The 19,616-nt window shown below is 36.9% G+C and overlaps 2 protein-coding genes across 4 annotated transcripts in view; both read left to right on the plus strand.

The window, feature by feature from the left end:
- The first annotated feature begins 4,432 nt into the window (after positions 1 to 4,432).
- On the plus strand, positions 4,433 to 17,971 carry LOC125670712 (uncharacterized). 3 transcript variants are annotated; one of them, XM_056162434.1, is made up of 16 exons: positions 4,433 to 4,577; positions 5,302 to 5,454; positions 5,571 to 5,747; positions 5,919 to 6,278; positions 7,132 to 7,275; positions 7,563 to 7,754; positions 7,847 to 7,989; positions 8,326 to 8,503; positions 8,644 to 8,791; positions 11,271 to 11,435; positions 14,126 to 14,219; positions 14,314 to 14,508; positions 14,917 to 14,965; positions 15,080 to 15,226; positions 16,356 to 16,439; positions 17,650 to 17,971. In XM_056162434.1, exons 3-16 carry the CDS (start codon positions 5,735 to 5,737, stop codon positions 17,961 to 17,963), a joined length of 2,226 nt encoding a protein of 741 aa, XP_056018409.1. In that variant the 5' UTR covers positions 4,433 to 4,577; positions 5,302 to 5,454; positions 5,571 to 5,734; the 3' UTR covers positions 17,964 to 17,971. The 3 variants fall into 3 exon arrangements, with proteins under 3 accessions (XP_056018409.1, XP_048762013.2, XP_048762012.2); XM_048906056.2 differs by having other exon boundaries at positions 5,302 to 5,747; XM_048906055.2 differs by lacking the exon at positions 4,433 to 4,577 and having other exon boundaries at positions 5,185 to 5,747.
- A 1,262-nt stretch (positions 17,972 to 19,233) lies between these two features.
- Positions 19,234 to 19,616, plus strand: part of LOC125668968 (uncharacterized) — a 21,064-nt gene continuing 20,681 nt past the window's right edge. Inside the window, exon 1 of the mRNA XM_048903410.2 lies at positions 19,234 to 19,252. Within this exon, the coding sequence (XP_048759367.2) occupies positions 19,234 to 19,252 (19 nt within the window). The remainder of the gene's footprint in view (positions 19,253 to 19,616) is intronic.

A 19,616-nucleotide genomic window follows, 5' to 3' on the forward strand; every position in this document is an offset into this window, starting at 1 on the left:
ATAATGTGTAAAATGATGTTTCAATACAAAAAACAAAAAATATATTTTTATGATAATATTGAATATTTAGATACGATTTCGTCAATACTTAGCTCCCTTGTCGATTACCATCACATATGCTACTTCTGTACTTTAAGAAAATGTTTGACCAGTCTTCCATTATACATCCCACTCCCCATCAACAAGTAATTCATTTAATAATACCCTGCTCTTGTATTTTCCATTCTATGTAAATGAGCACCTCCATCAATGCATCCAGCCTATGAAATCGGGGAGTTCCGAACAATGAGCAACAGATTCAATTCATCCAGCCTGTGGAATCAAGTTTGGGACAAAGAAGTTCCGGACAATGAGTACAACAGATTCATAAATAGTAACTAAAACCGTGTTCACTCAGCCTGTATTCCATGTTCTTAGTCCGGTGTCGGGAATGATGACAAGAAAGATAACTCTAAAATATATAAGATACAAGATGAATTTACAACTAATCCTAACCCGAAACAAATATTTCTTTATCAAAACGAATTCATTGATCAAAACTAATTCATTTATAAGTTTAGTGGCATTTTGTACTTTGTCAAAACTCATCAATATTTCTTTTATTTATTTCTGTCCCAAGTCACAATGCTATCAGCTAAAGCTCTACCACGAGTTGATATTTAAGAAAATTATCAACTTTGAGATTAGTGTAATATGCAATGCACAAGAAAGTGATCAATGTCATAGATACAATATTAAGAGATAGGCAAATACAGAGTCCTGGACATACGGGAGGTGGGATCAGGTGCCTAGGAAAGGTTCGCATCCCATGTTGACTGGTCACAATCGCCGTCAAACAATGTAGCGACGTTCTTTAAAGGAATTTTTTATTAGGAATTTCTTTGAAAGTTTATATCAATACTATATAACACCCCGGTGTGTCATTGTGTCAAAAAATAATTTCTTGATTTGTTTTATTTTAACTTATAAATGTTTTAAAATTTGCAGTTTCCTGGATTGGAACCTGAAATGTTTGTTCCACCAGTAAGGGGATCATTATTTTATGTAGTTTTAATAAGGGTTGTATCGTTTCCGCAACGCTCCCAAACCTTTCACTCAACTGTCTCCTCTATCTTCATAGCTAAAAATTAAACATAATATTAATTAATTCAACAGACAAACACTCATTTATCAGTAAATACGGAATGATGTTGTATCTTTTAGAAGAAATGAATGTAAATTTTCAATTTGGTTTTCCATATTTTTAAGTTAAAAACGTGAAGACATGGGCGAAAATAAATGTAACAACCCTTTTTACCACCTGCAAATGATACAAGTTAATGAATGATGTAATTTGGATCACTAAATTTTAAAAAGTTTTTAGGGCTTTGATTATTTGAGAGAAAAAAATCAGCAAAATTAATAGACGATTGATAATTATGACATGTCAAACGTTGCAATGTTTGATCTTGCTATATTTGGATATAAACATTTTTATGTGATGATACGTATATATTTGAATATAAACATTTTGGTTGATGAAAAAGTTAATGTGAAAAGGTTTATTTTAGTTTTGAGGATCTATCGATCAACTTTCGATTTCGAGAGATCCAGACTACTGTAGTAATTTTACACATATAGATAATGATATGGAAATATATCTGAAGAGATGCCTACATTTTATGTACAGGTGCAACTACTGTGGGCTGCTTTTAAATTCGTGTATAGTTATTTTCAGTTTTCTGTATACATCCGTTTTCAATCCGTGATAGAATAGGTCCTCAGTACCCCTTTCTTGACGTAAGAGGCGACTAAATGGGACGGTCCTTCGGATGAGACCGCAAAAACCGAGGTCTCGCAGGTGTGGCACGATCCTGCTCAAACGCCGTAAGTGACGAGTATAGGTCTAAATTTTGCAGTCCTAAACCGGCAAATGAGTGAAAATTGACGTCCAGTCAAACAATATACAATCAAGCAAGCAAGTAAGCAGATTTAAAAGCGCAGTTTTTCTGTTTATTTCATACTATTGTTATCCTTAATTCCCTGCAGTTCTAATTTCAAAAGTTTGGACAATAAAGAAATTAGCAAACGATAAACTGCAGTTAAAATTAAGTTATTGGACATTTAAAGGTATCTAAGAAATGTATTCTGTTTTTAGATGAACACCAATGCACAATTAACTGACGCATTCCATGGTGTGTTAGTACGTGTAATTAGCAAAGACCAGTGATATCTTAGTGTGTGAGTCCATGTACCATACAAAATTAGTTTGGTGTCCCAGTTATAGGATAGGCGTTCTTCTGGACGATTTTGGAAGGAATGATAAAAACTAAATAAGTGTATTCGTGTTACTGTTTACACTAAGTAAGTTCGGATGCCACAAAACGCCATCAAAAGGATTGAGTTGTTCATTGTAATCACCCTCCATCCACACAAAATATCCTGGATCCACCCGATCGCTTATGGAATCAAATGACTCCATATGTATTCCTAATAACCCACATAATTCAATCTGTGCAATTATGTAACGAAAAATAAATAAATGAACCGATCATGCCCAAAATATCTTAAGTTCCATAACGGAAATAGAAATAACCTCATAGATTTGAAGCAAAAGATAAATCCCAGCAATTATTCCATTTAGTGGAGATATTTATGAAAACCATGGTGCGGTGATGTCAATAGATGTTGACTGATATTACCGGACATGGTGATAAAGTATTGACTGCTGCGGATCTTAGCGCCACCTAGTGACCTTTCGCGCCCACTTAGATTTAGAACATTATTGGAAAGCAGCGGATAGGAGATAAAGGAATGAATTATTCAAATGATGGCTTAGAATATTCGTATTGAATCACTGCACCATGCAGTTTTAGATTGTGGCATGTAGTACTATCATCAGTGTATGCTGTATCTTAAAAGTGAACTTATTGTCCTAAAATTGTCCCCAATGACAAGTTAGATAATCCCATGGTTTTGAAACAGATTTTTTAAAACTTGAAACATGTTAATATTTCATTTTAACAGTTTGGTATGTTTACGCAATAAAAAAAAACAACCTAAAATCTACTACTATTTTTTTTTAATGCAAATACATGCCTCCACACCCCCACACCCCAACTATGTGTGCTTACTACGTCTCAACAAACGCTTCTGTTAAGCTTCATACCACTCTTACATAAATTGTAACACAACTGTGTTCACTAACACCCCGGGTATCAATGTTATAGTCATAGTGCGACAAATAAAACAACAATAAAACACACATACACGAGAATTGCCTAGATGATCTAGCGCGTTGGTCGTACTACTAGGGGATAACATTTTCAACTCCAGGTAAGGGCGGAAGTGGATATTCATGTAGAGTGAATAATTTTGTGTTTCATTTTTTTTAAATTCACTTGGGGTAGTTATGTCTTTAAAGAGTAAATTGCAATTTCGTTGCTTTATGAAATATTTCAAAAGCAATTTTTTTTTCTTCTTGTATGATCCTTTTGAACAGTGTTGAATTGATGTCCAATTGTACCCCATTTTTATTTTCAATGAGCGTCTAGTGTTTGACAGCATGGTGAGAACTCATCGAAAACAAGTTGTTTTAGACTCGCCTAGATATTTGAGCGGTGTTGCGCGCTGGTCGCATGATGATAGGAGTGGTTGGGAACTCGAAGTAAGATAACGTCGTCATTGAACATACGTCGTCATTGTACATGTATCTAAAGTAGTAGTGAGTGAAATCATTAGAGGTAAAATAATACATCTGCATGTGATCCCCTCCTGTGTCAATCCATAGTCATACGCTTTTCATTGAATCGCATATTGTACACTCGAAAATCGTTTGGTAAATGTAGTTTAAAAAGTTTGAAATTATCCCTAAGAAAATATGATACGCATGCCCAGAAAACGTATGACTTTGGCATGTAGCATCATCTTCAAAGCGGGTGGGATGAGGGCAGTCGGACAAATTGTTCCAAATCAAGTAAATCGTTGGGAGAGAGGTGAGCATTTGTCATTTACTACTTAGAGGTTCAATTTACCACTTCAAGCTTACATTCTTCATTCTTGCCATTCACTACTTCGGTATTCTAAAAAAAATTGAGGGAGGGGGGGGGGTCTGCGAATATCTGAATTAACAGGAAATTAACGTTGTCAAAAAGTGAGGTCGACAGCCCCCCCCCCCCCCCCCCCCCCCGCCCCCCCCCCCCCCCTGGATTTACGTGCCCGTGACTGCAATCATTTACATTCCATTATAACTTTATCGGAAATACGGTATAATCTCCCTGATCCAACGGGAGAAGTCAGGTGCATGGTACACGTCTGCTAGCCATTAGGCAGAGATAAAGACTCCATTATTACGTTGGGGTAACCAAACTTAATTTTCCGAAAATCTCAAACTTTCTTTACAGTTGGTGGAATTATCAAGAGTGCGAAGATTTTCCAGGCACTATATACAACTTGATCTAGTTGTTCAGTCGACAGTGACATCGTGATTGGACGAAATTGATGTCAGAAGAATGGAAACCTGGGAACTACTTCCGATCAACGAAGAATCTACACGCGGCTCGGAGAGATTTGTGGACTAAAGCAATATCGCCCATTGTGTAAGTAATGTACAAACACGGAATTTAATTATTTTCATTATAAAAATAGGGCTATGCATCGCATATACAGCGCCCCGTCTGTCTTATCTTCTAATTATTGAACTGAATTATGAAACTGAATTGAAAATCGATGTTTAATAATTCACTGTTAACCAGGGATTTAGATAAAGCCAGTTAATTGCGAGACAGAATGGAAGACTTGTGTCAATTGCAAGGTGTGACGGTGTGTACATGTTCAACTTTATAAAAGCTAAACTGCTGCAAAATGAATGAGGCCGATAAGTAATCATACATTTACGGGTAATTTTCACGTAATGTTGGAACATCGACTGTGTATTAGGTGTCCATAGCTAAGGGCTTTTTTACCGGTGAATATTTAAATACATCTACACAATTTTGATTTTAAATCGCCTTATGAATGCGATTAGAAAATATTGTCAATGAATACTGATGGTGTTATTGATTTTATCGTATACGGTGTAAATAAACATATTTAAGAGCTTTGTCAGGGTAAGACACTTTTGACTGTTCAGACTCCAATAAACCATGGAAAGAAATTATCCCTGTCTGGCCACGGTTTGGTGATCAGCAATCACCGCCAATTTAAATGTCAATATGTGCACAGACACGCACTGATCACCAACTATCAACCACACGGGTCCCAGCGGACCTACGACGATTCACTTCTTGTTTGATTTTTTAAGATATTTACTATTTCCACTAGACGAAATGTACACCACCACCGAAGCAGTACTCGAGATCTATTTGAAATATCAATAACAAGGACACTCGTAGACATCTTAAAACGTTCGTTGGTATCTGCGTAACAAGGAAGTATGAGCGAGTTCTGGACAAGTACAACTTAAAATCAATAAAAGTGAGTGTATACTTATTTCAGACAGTTTAAATACCCAGCATTGCTTTTTATTGAAAGTTTTATCTCAGTATAAACACAACCTGTTGAAGTACTCCAGATTACTGATTTCGCAACAGATTGCATAAAAACGACGCAATTCAGCAAATTTTCAAGATATCGAAATATCAAAAGTGATCGTTTATCAACTGTTTGGAAATATTGTCCATATGTCGTATTGGGTGCCCTGGTTATGATATGGTGTACGTGAAAACAATACCGCACCGTCCTCAGAACGCAGACTATGTCTAAAGCAGGTAAGTCTTTAGTTTGTTTCGTTTTAAATAATAGTCATGTATATCTTTATAAAAATTTATCTCTCACCACTTTCACATACAAATAGATATATCATGGTTGATATCTTTAACTTTTTGTAAATTGTCAACATTAAAAAATAAGGTGATGTTTACGAATACTTTGCTTTTCAGCCACAAAGAGTGGTTACGATCGGGTACCTCTGGTTTCCGGAACTCACTCGGATTCTGATGGAGAAAGTGAACCGATTTCTTACATAGAAATCAACAAGAGATACCGGAACCGGAACCAGCGGAAGCCACTTCTTGCGGCGGGTGTGGTGGTGATTATCGTGCTTCTGACGGTTATACTTGCAATGTGTTATGTATTACTGACACGTTCAAACACCGCCAGTGCAGCCACCACCACGCCGGCTGTAACAGGGACCATGTCCAAAACACCGGGGCCATTGGAAGTGATGACCACCACCAAACGTGCGGAGGAAAGTAACAGACGACAGACTCCGAACTGGGAAGTGACATTCAGGAACATGGGTACGTCAGCACTATATTTCAACCCAATCTTGTTTTGTCGTATAGGAGTTATGAGATTGATCGTTGTTCGTTATCTTCACCTTTCACATGTAGTATTCCGTACGCAAAACCTCTGACATAACACAGACTCAAGTATTATTGTGTTTGCTAAACGATATATTAGAGCTTTAGTATGAAGTAAATATACGTGTATGTATGCTTGTATACATTATTAACATTTTAGAAATTAAGATATATCCTTATTTAAGAATTACGATGCTTTTATCTAAGCTTCTGTTGCCTTTAGCTAAAACTGAATATTATTAGAAATTATTGATTTGTGGTGAGAGTCATGTTAAGGATGTGCTCTCGTGGTGATTTTACCACGAGTGAGTCTCCATACTTTTTTAAAGTCGTAAATATGGGAATGCGTGTGCACAAGGTAGAGCACTGATATGTGTTTTTGTTTGTTATTAATGTAAATTAACTAACAAAAATCAATCAAAGCATGAAAATTGTTTTTTACTTTGTCTCTCAATTTACGACATTCATGAAGACGTTACGATTGTAAACAATTACGAACTCGAATATACGCACACTGTACGATTTCACACTTAAGTCTATTCTAAAGCAGTCCAGAAACATACATGGGCGATTCGTTGGAAGTAAAAGGGCAGTTATAGATCAGGCTGCATCCGATATTCTCACAAGTGAGTGGCAGACAAAGAAAAATAGAGATAAGCAGGCACAGCCACACACATGGTGACACAGTACTGTACATAGTGTCAGACGATCAAACTAGGAGAGAACATCCTTAACTAAAAAGCAAGTTATGACATTATAATTGAAGAGTGAAATTTGAATATTACCTTAGGTTCGGAGTGTGCTATGAGGTTGATCGACATTGATGGAGATGGATTACAAGACGTAGTTTTTGGTGCCGCGACCACAGCAGATCTCGCCGCTATATCTAACATTGATGTGAGCGGAAGCTTGAGAGCTTTTTGTAATGCAACAGGTTAGAAAGTATTATTATAACATAACACGACAGGGAGATGAAGAAATTAAACAGAGAGGATTGTCAAACATTTTCGCTATAATTTTGTTGAGAGTTGATTGGCTTTATGTTATCAACTTTTACCGTATGATTCATGTAAAAACTTGAATTGTTACTTATTCTTTATTTCTAGAAATAATTCATGTAAGAGAGAAAATTAATGTGAATACATACTCTATGATAACATCAAACTAAATACTTGTTGTAGAGAAAGTGAAATATGTCAATGACTACTAACATTGTTTTAGGAAGAACATACCCATGTATCGGAACTTTTATTGGGATGAGAGGATATGATGGGAAAGTTCTGTGGAAAATCCCAACGCGATCTGGGACCTTACTGAACAACTGTGAAGACTTTGACCTTAATTTGGACGGACATATCGATTGTGTGGTAGGAGGACGAAGCGCCACCATGGAAGCTATAGACGTTAGGAACGGTAACTCGCATCTGAAAGTTATGAAAAGATGACACAATTCAAGTATTGGTTTCTCTATCTGTTGATATTATTATTTCATTATTTTCATGAAGGCAAACACATCTGGGAAGCGACTTCGCCATTTTTCACAAAAATTTGGAATTTCTACCAGGCTATGGCCCTTCCTGATTTCAACGGAGACGGCGTGAAAGAGATATTGGTTATGCACGGCGGTAATCCCAATAAGGACGCTACTGTAAGTATGAGTCATCTATAGAACTTATTATTTAAACCAAACATACCTAAATCATTTTAATGTGCCAGTACATTCACGAATAAGACCAAAGAAGAAAAAACCTACTGGTTTTACTAAGCATGTTTATACTTTAAATGCTAATTCAGAAAATCAGTGAGAAATCCGATATAAAGATATTAAAGGGTTTATTTTTTCATTCTTCGTAAGATTTTTTATGGAGAGGAGCACAATTAAACAATATAATCTTCCAATGAAGCAAATGCTTTCAATAAAGAAACGTGACAAAGAAAACATCACATGTGAATGAACGCGTAGTGCAATTCCATCTTGGTGTAGGATCATAACCGGGAGTCGGGCCGCTTGATCATGCTGGACGGAAAGACCGGCAAAGGAATGGGGCTCCGCTGCCTGGAGATGCCCCACAGCAAGGAGAGTTATCAGAGTCCTGTAGTCTACACATACAGGGACGGATCACAGTACATCCTGTTTGGGAGTGGCGGGGAAACTGTTCCTGGTTAGCCTTATTGTTCAATTCAAATTCTATTTCTTATCTAAAAATAATCAGCAAGATTTACGTTGATGAAAGGTGAGAATAACGAACAGTGATCAATGTCATCACTCATAACTGATGTGTGTTTGTTGTGATGAATGCAGGCGACTTTATGATGATATCGCTGCCGGATTTTTACCGTTACGTTATGGGATTACCAAAAGACACTGCTGTACCCAATACAAAAGGGTCTTACAACCAATGGAGTCGCATCCCGAGGCAAGCTGACACAGGAATCATGGTCATTTTCACGTAAGTAAAGAAAAAGACCGATCTTACTACAAGCATTACATCATGATCCGGAGGTTGTCGTTTCAGGACCTCGTGAAAAATCTAAGACGTTAAAAACAGGTAGTGACTGCTTTTAAACAAAAACTAATTTAGACGTCAGAGTCACGAGTGTTTCGGATGAGACCTTACACACAAATTTCAGTGGCACGACAGACGTTGGCACGGTAAAGAACCCCACTGTTAGGGACCTGGGTTGAGTTTTACTATTGGTCATAAACTCATCTATATCTATCTTGCGAGGGTTTTTTTTTTTGTGTGGTTTACTTAAAGTCGTAACGTACGTTCAAGTGCAAAATTACGTGAACATTTACGGGTGCTGAGGCTGACGTCCATCTACATGTAACTTTTTAAAACTACATAGAAATATCAGATAAATGAACGAGTGATTGATGTAATTTCTATTATAATGCAATCTGTATTTCAAAATGTTCGATCTATATGGGTTGGTATTCTGACTAAAGGAGGGTGTGTAGAGTTTCAATATACAAGGGCATATAGCATAATTTTTCAAAGAGGAATATGCAGAGGAGATGATTAAGTATCTAAAATCATTTATCAAAAATATGCATCATGTCATTTTCGAAAAACTTCAAAATCCTAAATCATATGGGAGGAGAGGGTTGTTGGAGCTTCTAAATTTACCTTAAACTTTACCATTCATTACTACTATAAAAATAGTTGGACGGGGCAGTCATCCAATAAATCATTTTTATTTGCATATGAAATAACGGAAAATAAACTTTGTAAAAAAAAAAACCTCCTGTTCTACGCGCTCTTAGTACAATGTATATTTCGTTGGTAATGAAACATATCATTCCGATATCATTAGGCTATAGGTATGAAACATTGCAAATTCTTTAATTTACATATTTCAGACTACATTTCTATATGTAGCTGGGTAAAACAATAACCTTTACAGATATTTCGATATATCACAAACCATGCAATTACTACTTATTCAACATACATGTAAAATGACAGTGGCCCTCCCCTCACCTATCGATTAGCAAACTTTGATGATCTCAAATAGATCAAACAAAGAACAAATTGGCATACTGCACGAAACAGAAAATTATGTATTTTCCAATTACATTTGGGTGTTCATAGTTTATGAAGAAAAACAAGTGTAATTATTTTAAGTGTATACAAGTTATATATGTATATGCTTCCCTTTTTCTCATTTGTCAAAAATATATAAAAGAATTTCAATCGAAAGATACTCAAAATCTGCGTTTACCCTTTCATAAAACACAACATGTTCAAATGTAAAATCAGTCGTAAAGCCTACTTGTATGTAAATTAAATATCGGTACCTTTAGCCTCTTGGCCCAGGCATAGTTTTCATGGAGCGCTGATGAACTCCATTCAATATGCTGGTATGAGGAGGTTCAAGGTAAATCACCTCATATGCCTTCGAAAACTGAAAGAACTTTTCTTAAATTAAAACAAAGTAGGAGAGGTTTGAGTTTTATTGTTCGCTTAGAATTGAACACCAAATGATTTCCTGTAAAATATTTTATTTGGTGATAATATGGAGATTAAGATTTGTTTTTAAGAAAGGTGAAGATAACGAACATTGATCAATCTCATAACTCCTACAAGCAATACAAAATAGATAGTTGGGCAAACACGGACCCCTGGACACACCAGAGGAGGGATCAGGTGCCTAGGAGGAGTAAGCATCCCATGTCGACCGGTCTCATCCGCCGTGAGCCCTATATCCTGATCAGGTAAACGGAGTTATCCGTAGTCAAAATCAGTGTGCCAAGAACGGCCTAACAATCAGTATAAACATGTCAGACAGCATTTCACCCAATAATAGGTTGTATGGACGAACTAGATCGATATAACGACCATAGAATTTGCGAAATGCTGACTTTAATCGAGACTGTTGAAACCCATCAACTTGTTTGTCAGTAGCTTGCCTCGATTTAAAAACTGACCATACGCAGAACAAGCTCTTGCGTATCGAATCAGTTGAGAGATATAAACACCAGATGCAGGTGATAATGGAATATTGCTACATAAATATGGGGAGTTGACGATGGAGAAGCTGAAATCATCCCGTTTGTCATACAGTTAAGTTGTCAGTTTGCCGTTAATGTCTACTTTCAATAAAATATCTAAGTAAGTATGAAGCAGAAATGGACGACTCTGTGGTGTCTTTTATTTCGAGCTCACAGGGATATATCAAATCGATGTATGAATGAAAGTTATCATTGTCAATAGACAATATCTAAATGTGGAATTGAAGGCCACAGCAAGAGATTTCTTCTTCTCGCATATACGTCTTTGCAAACATTACATTCTAGAAAATAACATACGACAAGCATTGCATGGTTACAAATTGACGCTTTAAATGCATACACATTGTTTCCCAATACATCTGTCAACATTTGTAGATTTAGGATTATTTCTCAATACGAAAACTGTTATTCAGGGGTGTAACTAAAGGTGTGATGGTGCCGCCTTTGATGACGGATATAGACCATGACGGTGTTGATGACATCGTGATGTCAGCTTATGACGGATCAGTGATGCTGCTGGACGGCAAAACTATGAAAACGAAGTGGAAAGTGGAGTTCCCTGGCATGGAATCATACAGGTGAGAAAAAGTAGAATTTCCGTTTAAGGAATCTTGTACATGTAAAAGGAAAAAAATTTAAAAATGCAATATCCGGGCATGAAATCACACAGGTGAAAGGTGAAGATAACTAACAGTGATCAATCTCATAAAGATGGATTTGCGTTTATGGAATGTTATACATGAGAGAAAATATCTTTTAAAAGTGTAATATCCAGGCATGGAGTCATACAAGTGAGAACAAATGAAATTAAATACAGGATTAGACAACGGAAAATGGAATTTACAGAAATACTACCTCACAGGTGTAAAAAAAAAAAAAAAAAAATGGAATTTCCAAGAACGGAATCTTAAGGGCAATATTTGAAGAATTATTTTCATGACATCGAGCACGAGAGAAGAGCAAGTGTTTGTTTTTCTTGCAACTTAAGTGTGGTTAAGAGGTTTATAAATGTACACGTATATTGTAATATATCCAACAATATAGTCCCGTGGCGAACCTGGTTACAATGGGTCGCCAGTACCCCTTGCTTGTCATAAGAGGCGACTGAATGGGGCGATCATTGGGATGAGACCGCTAAATCCGAGGCCCCTTGTCACAGCAAGTGTGGCAAAATAAAGATCCCTCCCTGCTGAAAGGTTGTAAGCTCTAAACATAGGCCTAAAGGTTGCAGCCCTTCACCGGCACTGGAGTGAAATATTCTCGAGCAGGACGTTAAACAATATACAACCAACAATATGCAGTTCATTGCCAATTTCTTTATCAATTTCTTTTAAATGACATGCTCATACTCAAACAAGAACAATTGAACACAATTTACTAGATTAGAATTTCCATATGTGAAAATATTTTAAAGACAAATCAAAGGACTAGAGCCAGAAATCATGAAAAATGACCCTGTTTCCAAATTTTATAATCTTTTGGGGGTCAAAAGGCTACAACATCTGCTTTCTAAAACAATTAATGTTATCCAATTTCCTCTACACACTTTCTTTCTACAGGCTTCTGAATATAGCAGTGAAATTAATGCAGTTACGTTGTAACGTCATTTTGACGTCGTTGTATTGCTTAGGTAGTTTTAAAGTTAACTAAATCAATATTTACTCGAATGGCGTAACAGAGGGAATAAATGTATCACTTGGCATTATTAAGTTCTTCAATAAATTTCCTCGTGTATTTGCTTATACAATGAATAGTCATTTTAATAATAAATACGACATCGTATGAAAGAAAGCATTTTGTTCTGCATGTAAGCTTGTGAAATTCAATGAGGATGACAATGTTGTATCGATCATATATATTCAGTTCATTTGTTGTCGTTCTCACAAAGATTCCACAAGTGTGTTGTAATCATTAGCGGATTTACGGTGGAGTGGACTATGCTTTCCTAAGATTGAAAAGAATAAATGCAATTCAATTCATATTTTTTATTGAGAACATGTATACAAATAACATAAAATTAGAATATTGTGTGGGTTTTTTTAAAAGAATATTATCGCAAACCTGTTATTTTATCGAATTCTAATTTTTATACACATGCCGATTTAGGCTTCAATTGGACAAGTCTAGTTGAAAGTTTATCAGAACATAAAAATTAGTGATGTCAACTTTACTCAGATAGCCTAGCCGAATACTCGGACGCTTTAGTCGAGCGATAGTCGAGTACTCGGTTAAAAAAAACGGGACATGGTACAAATGTATCGAAGTCATGAGTCACACCTCGGCGCACCTGGATAGCCAAGTACACGGCACGGGATGAAAGGCTGTCGACAACGATTGTTTATCTAGATAGCCGATTATAAATTTGTTTGATTGAATTAAAGGCATATTAATTATCTCTTTATGCGAAATAAACACACTAAGGTATGCTTTTTTGTGAGAAAATCTTGGGGTGGGCCGTGCATTTTTTCCAAGGAAATTAATCCAACGTTGTATAAAACATCATCAGAATATAAATAAATACACATGTCAATTGTATAAAACTTTGCATACCAGATGTTATCGCAGTAATTTATCACAATATTGTCATCACATACAAGATATTATCACTGCTGCATTATGTATTTATATCACAGTCTACCTAGGATAACCCATTAAAGCAAAAATATTATTGCTTATTTCCAATGGGGTCCTTGAGAATTAAAGAATATATCTATGTCAATAGATAAATAAATAAATTACAATTGGATGGCATGGGCACCAATGTGTAAAATATTTTGGTAAATGAAGGATGTAGTGTTGCCTGAATAGAGTAAGGCCAATGTACAATTAAAAACTTAAAATGAATAATAAAATGTGGATGAGGTTCAATTTCTATATACAAACTCTCTATTCTCCCTCTGGCGGGCTTCTTGTGCAAGATCTGTTTTAACTAATGATTTGAAATTTACTTTATTGTTAACGGACTTAACTTCAAATGGTAAATATTTCCAGTCTATAATGGCATGGTAGTAAAAATTGGAACTTTTATAAGCCCCCACCCTTGGAAACATGAAATTAAAATCGGAACATGCTCTATTAAATTAATAATTATTTTTAAAAAATCTTTATGGAACTCGAATACGTGATCTACAAATTGCAAACCGAATACTTCATCTCGGTAAATGGTGAAATTCAAAAGGACAAAGAATATGTGTATTATTTTATTTTTGACACAATTATGTACATCCCTTTGAAAAATTGTGACGATGTGTTGTTCTTGTCTTTTCAGCACGCCTGCTCCTGGATATTTTGATGACGATAACGTCTTAGATTTCATGGTTCATTGGAGCACGGGTGCATGGCCCACGTACAACGCATCGGAGGTGAAACGATGAAATGTACATAATCGTAATTCATGTATCATTGATTGAACGAAGTATCGCCACGTGCACTCTTAATATCTTCTTTGTTCTGCAGAAAGTGATAATAAGTGGCAAGGACGGAACCATTCTTTGGCGGGCTGATATGAAAAATTATGAGATGTCATCTGACCTGACGCTGCAGACGACGGAACCGTACCGGGATCTCTACCTTTACAAAATGAAAGGAAGGGGTGCACACGTGTACAAGGACCTGACGGGCGAAATTCACGGCGTAGGAGTCCAAAGAAATGTACGGATGGGAAACTAAGTGATAAAATATCCTTTGAAAGAGGTCCATTGATTTGTACATCAACATACTTCTAACGTTCTAATTTACGTCCTCCAATGTTATTTTACAGATTACCTTCCTATGTGCTCAAAACTATTATTTTATTTTGTGCCCATGGAAATTCCAAAACACGAAATGTACGGATGGGAAACTAAGTGATAAAATATCCTTTGAAAGAGGCCCATTCATTTACACATCAACGTACTTAAGATCTTAAGTTACCTCCTAAGATTACCCTTCTATGTGCTCAGAATTAATTTCTTTTCGTCATTTTCCTAGGAAATCTAGTTGTGTGTTCCCAATTACACCACATATTCTTTTTTTTCATTTGATAAAGAACCTGAATTTTGTTTTCATTTTAATGTTTAGATTTCCATTATTCCAACAAGGAAATCCACGATGTCACCTGATGAAAACGGTACAAAAATATATTTTATATATAAATAGCTGTACGCTATGAATATTCAGTTAGGTGATTGAAAGAGTGCTTTCAAATTTGGAATCATTATACCCTCTAAAATGGCCGTTTCAGATGAGATGGTATACAAAGATTTCATGAAGTTCCATTTCCAGTGTAACGCTGGTGTAGACATCAAATCTGAAATATTTGTCATGGACAGGACGACAGCAGACACGCCGATGAAGGTCCTGGAATCCACACCGATGGAATTTAACTACCGTAAGTTAATTGTCAATCATAATTGAAAGGTGAAGAACAATGATCAATCTCAAAACTCCTATAAGGAATGCAAAATAAAAAGTTGGGTAAACACGGACCCTTGGACATACCAGAGGTAGGAGCAAGTGTTTAAGACAAGTAAGCATCCCCTGTCGACCTGTCACAACTACAATGAGCCATATATCTTTATCAGGTAAACGGAGTAATCCATAGTCAAAATCAGAATGCCAAGAACGACCTAACAATCGGTATGAAACACGTCAGCCAATATTTAACGCAATACTTTACTTCATCTATCCAATGTCATTCTCGTCATTTCATGTGGAATTATGTTCCACGATAGGCGCTATCATGACGTTAATATAAAAGGTGAAGATAACGAACATTGATCAATCTCACAACTCCTACAAAATTAGGAGTAGGGCGAACACGGATATCTGGACATACTAGAGGTGGGATAGGATGCCTAGGAGGAGTAAACATCCCCTGACGACCAGTCAGAGGCACCGTGACAATATGCATGAAGCAATGATAATGTTGACGTGCTGATACCATTGCAATAGTGCTAATACTAGATTAGTGATGAGATTTGCGTAACCATAATATAAACGTGCTGATACTTGCCGAATCATAATGTTAGTCTGTTGGGATTGTTAAAATCATAATATCTGTGTCATGAGATCGAGATAGGCTATTCATAAATAGGTTGATGTTACATGGTTTTCAACAGTCTCGTTTCAATTCAATATTCGCAAATGATATGGTCGTTATAACGATCTACATGTTTTATGATTTTTACTATGGATAAGGAATTACTTCGTTTACCTGACCAAGATATGGGGCTCATGGCGGATGTGACCGGTCAACAGGGGCTTTTTACTCATTCTAGGAATCTGATCCAACCTCTGGTATGTCCAGATGTTTGCCCCCTTTTTAATTGTGTAATTTCTATAGGAGTTGGCCGTATCAACCATGCATAGGTAAACAATTGTAGCAGTTTACCTATGTGTATAAAAGTTTCTGATTGGGACGTAGAAATATTTCGAATTGATCAAGATAAAAATTCTTGGGCATAACAAAAGTATTTAAAAGTGGCCTGCATAATTCAGATAGTGTTCATCTGTTGTAGACCCATCGACGAGTTGGAAGACAGGCGCAAAGAATAAAAACCTCACGTACTGTGCCGTCTTGATACCGGAAGACAGAACCACGTGTAAGTCATGTGATCGTTTTGACTTGGAACTTAGTTTAGTGATACATTATCATACGTGTGATTATTATGCTATGTACAGAGTGAAACTAAAAATTGGAAAGAAACCCTCATTCCATTTTCCAAAACAATTAGCTCATAACAATACATTATAAAGACAGGATATAACCCAGCAGGTGCGTGACGTTGTTACATTGTGGAATGATTATGATATTGAAAATTCGTAAGGTAAAATTAAAGTATCAATGTAAGAATTTGAAATAATTTTCCGGTGTCGTCTACAAATCATTACGACTCTCAGGGATTGATTTGTCCGTCCGTATATCTGTTTGTCACAGCCTAGAATGTAAGAGACAGGACTTCCATATTTAACAGGCGTGTTCCTTGTGTGATTAATTGGTTCATTGATGTTTTCCGCCACACTCAACATTTTTTCAGTTATATGGTGGCGCCCAGTTTTGATTGGTGGAAGAGAGAACCCAGATACAATGTACCTGGGAAGAGACCACCGACCTTCCGAAAGTAAACTGGTAAACTTTCTCACTTACCGGCGCGAGCGGGATTCGAACCCACGCCGACAGAGGTGAGAGGCCATGTGGCTCTAACCACTCGGCCACGGAGGCCCCTTGTTCCTTGTGTGAGGGTCATTTGATACGATCACTGGTTCACATAGAAACAAAAGTGAAAAATCAATTCAATTTCAGCCTTCACTGTTTGTTGATATTTAACATTAATACAACATACATATATTAATATGCAACGTATTCTCAAGATAACAATTTCTGTTCCTAAAATCAAATTATTGGAATATTTATTCGTTGTTTAATGGAAATCAAATATAAAACGTAAAGGTATTTCATTGGATGATTTTGTTCTTACAAATGATTATTGTTTTATCTGCATTATCTAATTTTAGATTCTTTAGAAATATAAGAATAGAGAATCGTAATATCAACGTAATTCAAATCAATTCAACTTTGATAAATTAATGATGTTGAAATTTTAAACAAAGTTGAAGCCTCAGCTTCGATTCATTATTTAGGAACCTTATTTTTTATTTGACTTTTATTCATAAATGTTATTTAGATACTTTCTTGGACATTTTATATATCTTTATGTACACCTTGTTCGATATGGTTTTTATCAAAATGTTTGCTTGTCTGGTTTACCGTATACTTTGTAGAATGAAATAATTTCTTTCTGTGTATGACAGCTGCGGTCGGTGATGTGGACGGGGACGGAAGTCTTGATATTGTAGTCTTAGTTAGCCACACAGGACAAATAGTTGATCAACACTACAGCTACGACGCCATGGTTTACCACTCCACCATACACAAGATAAACTTGCAACCCATCATACAGAACCCAGAAACCAGAACATCCATGAAGATCCACACGACATTGCCCCTGGACCGTTACCGTCAGGAAAAAGATGTCTCCCTTCTACACTTGCTTCCGTTACAGAAACAACAATGGCTATCGTACTTTGGCACAAAACAAAATGGTCATTTCAAAAATAAAAGATAACATTGCTATTCGAATTTCCTGTTCTTCTTATACATGTATGTACCGATCAATGCTATCATGGGTATATTCATTATTGTTCTGTTAACAAATCAAATATATATAATAAGTTGTGGCTCAAGGAAACTGGGAATTGTTCCAAACTATACTGATCTATAGTTTATAACATAAACTACAAGAAGTCTTTGTCCAAGCATATCCATTCTCCAACATAAAATCACTTATGAATCGTTGTTTTGTCGGAAAACACCACCCGATCCTTCAAATGATCAATTTGTCGAGACAGTTTAAGATGTCGTGTCTCTGTGCGTCACAATTCTGAGAGAAGGGTAGTTTTTATTTGTTCATCTTTGTGTGTTCACAATTTTAACCTAAAACACCATTGGGGTGTCTGAGAGGTAAACCATTTGCTTTGTAACTGGGAGATAGTGAGTTCAAGCCATGACCGCGTCAAACCTATAAGACGTAAACATAGGTAGTGATTGCCCCTTTGCCAAACGTTCGGCATTAGAAGTGAGAATCACAAGTCTTTTGGACATGACTTTAAAAGCGGGGGTGTCATGTTGCGGCAGATGTTGGCACGTTAACGAGCTGACACGGCTACGACACTGGGCTCTAAGCATAGGTTTAAATTCGTGGTACTTCCTTCAGCTGATGACGTGTCAATACGCGTGAAGATTACTCGACAGGATGTAAAACCAAACAAATACTCAACATTGCCGTATCCGTACTTTTTTCCATCTCTACACAGTGTTACAGTATTTGTATAATATCCTATTCCCACAATGTTTATGTACTATCTTCCGTCTCCGCACAGCCACACAGTGCATGTACTTCCTTCCGTCTCCGCACAACCACACAGAACATGTACTTCCTTCCGTCTCCGCACAGCCACACAGTGCATGTACTTCCTTCCGTCTCCGCACAACCACACAGTGCATGTACTTCCTTCTGTCTCCGCACAACCACACAGAACATGTACTTCCTTCCGTCTCCGCACAGCCACACAGTGCATGTACTTCCTTCCGTCTCCGCACAGCCACACAGTGCATGTACTTCCTTCCGTCTTCGCACAGCCACACAGAACATGTACTTCCTTCCATCTCCACGTAGTACCTGTCTCGTTAGCCTATTGGTTCGGACACGCTCTTAAAACAGGGAAGCTCGGGTTTGAATCTCGATCTCGGCGCCACATCAAACATTGCAGTTAACATATGTACTGTCTGTTCCTTCACAAGTGAGAGATATCGGTCTTTGGGATATAACCTTGAGAATGGATGTCCCATGTGACAGTAGGCGATGGCACGAAAAAGGACCCCACTGCTACATCAATCAGGGCCCGCTGAGCAATCCTGTATTTCACGTGTCTTTCGGATGAGGCCGCAAAAACGGAGATTCCGTGTCACAGCAGGTTGAGCGCGATAAAGATCCCTCCCTGCCCAAAGGCCATAAGCGCCATTCACGGGCAATGGTGACGTCTCCATATGAGTGAAACATTCTCGAGAGGGACGTTAAACAATATATGATCAATTATATAGACTCACCTAAATTTTAAAATATATACTGATATTGTTCCTTTGGAAAAGAATATTCCTTGCCCTAGTTGTACTTCTCGACCGTCGGTCATTTTCAAACGCATGTGTGATCCAATGAAAC

The sequence above is a fragment of the Ostrea edulis genome, chromosome 4 (assembly GCF_947568905.1).
Source record: "Ostrea edulis chromosome 4, xbOstEdul1.1, whole genome shotgun sequence".
Classification (NCBI taxonomy): domain Eukaryota; kingdom Metazoa; phylum Mollusca; class Bivalvia; order Ostreida; family Ostreidae; genus Ostrea; species Ostrea edulis.

Bases quoted from the DNA above. Each gene is read 5' to 3' on its own strand.
- LOC125670712 (XM_048906056.2), top strand. The intron at 7,755-7,846 runs GTAACTCGCATC...ATTTTCATGAAG, and splicing joins AGCTATAGACGTTAGGAACG to GCAAACACATCTGGGAAGCG. The intron at 14,509-14,916 runs GTACGGATGGGA...TTTAATGTTTAG, and splicing joins GCGTAGGAGTCCAAAGAAAT to ATTTCCATTATTCCAACAAG.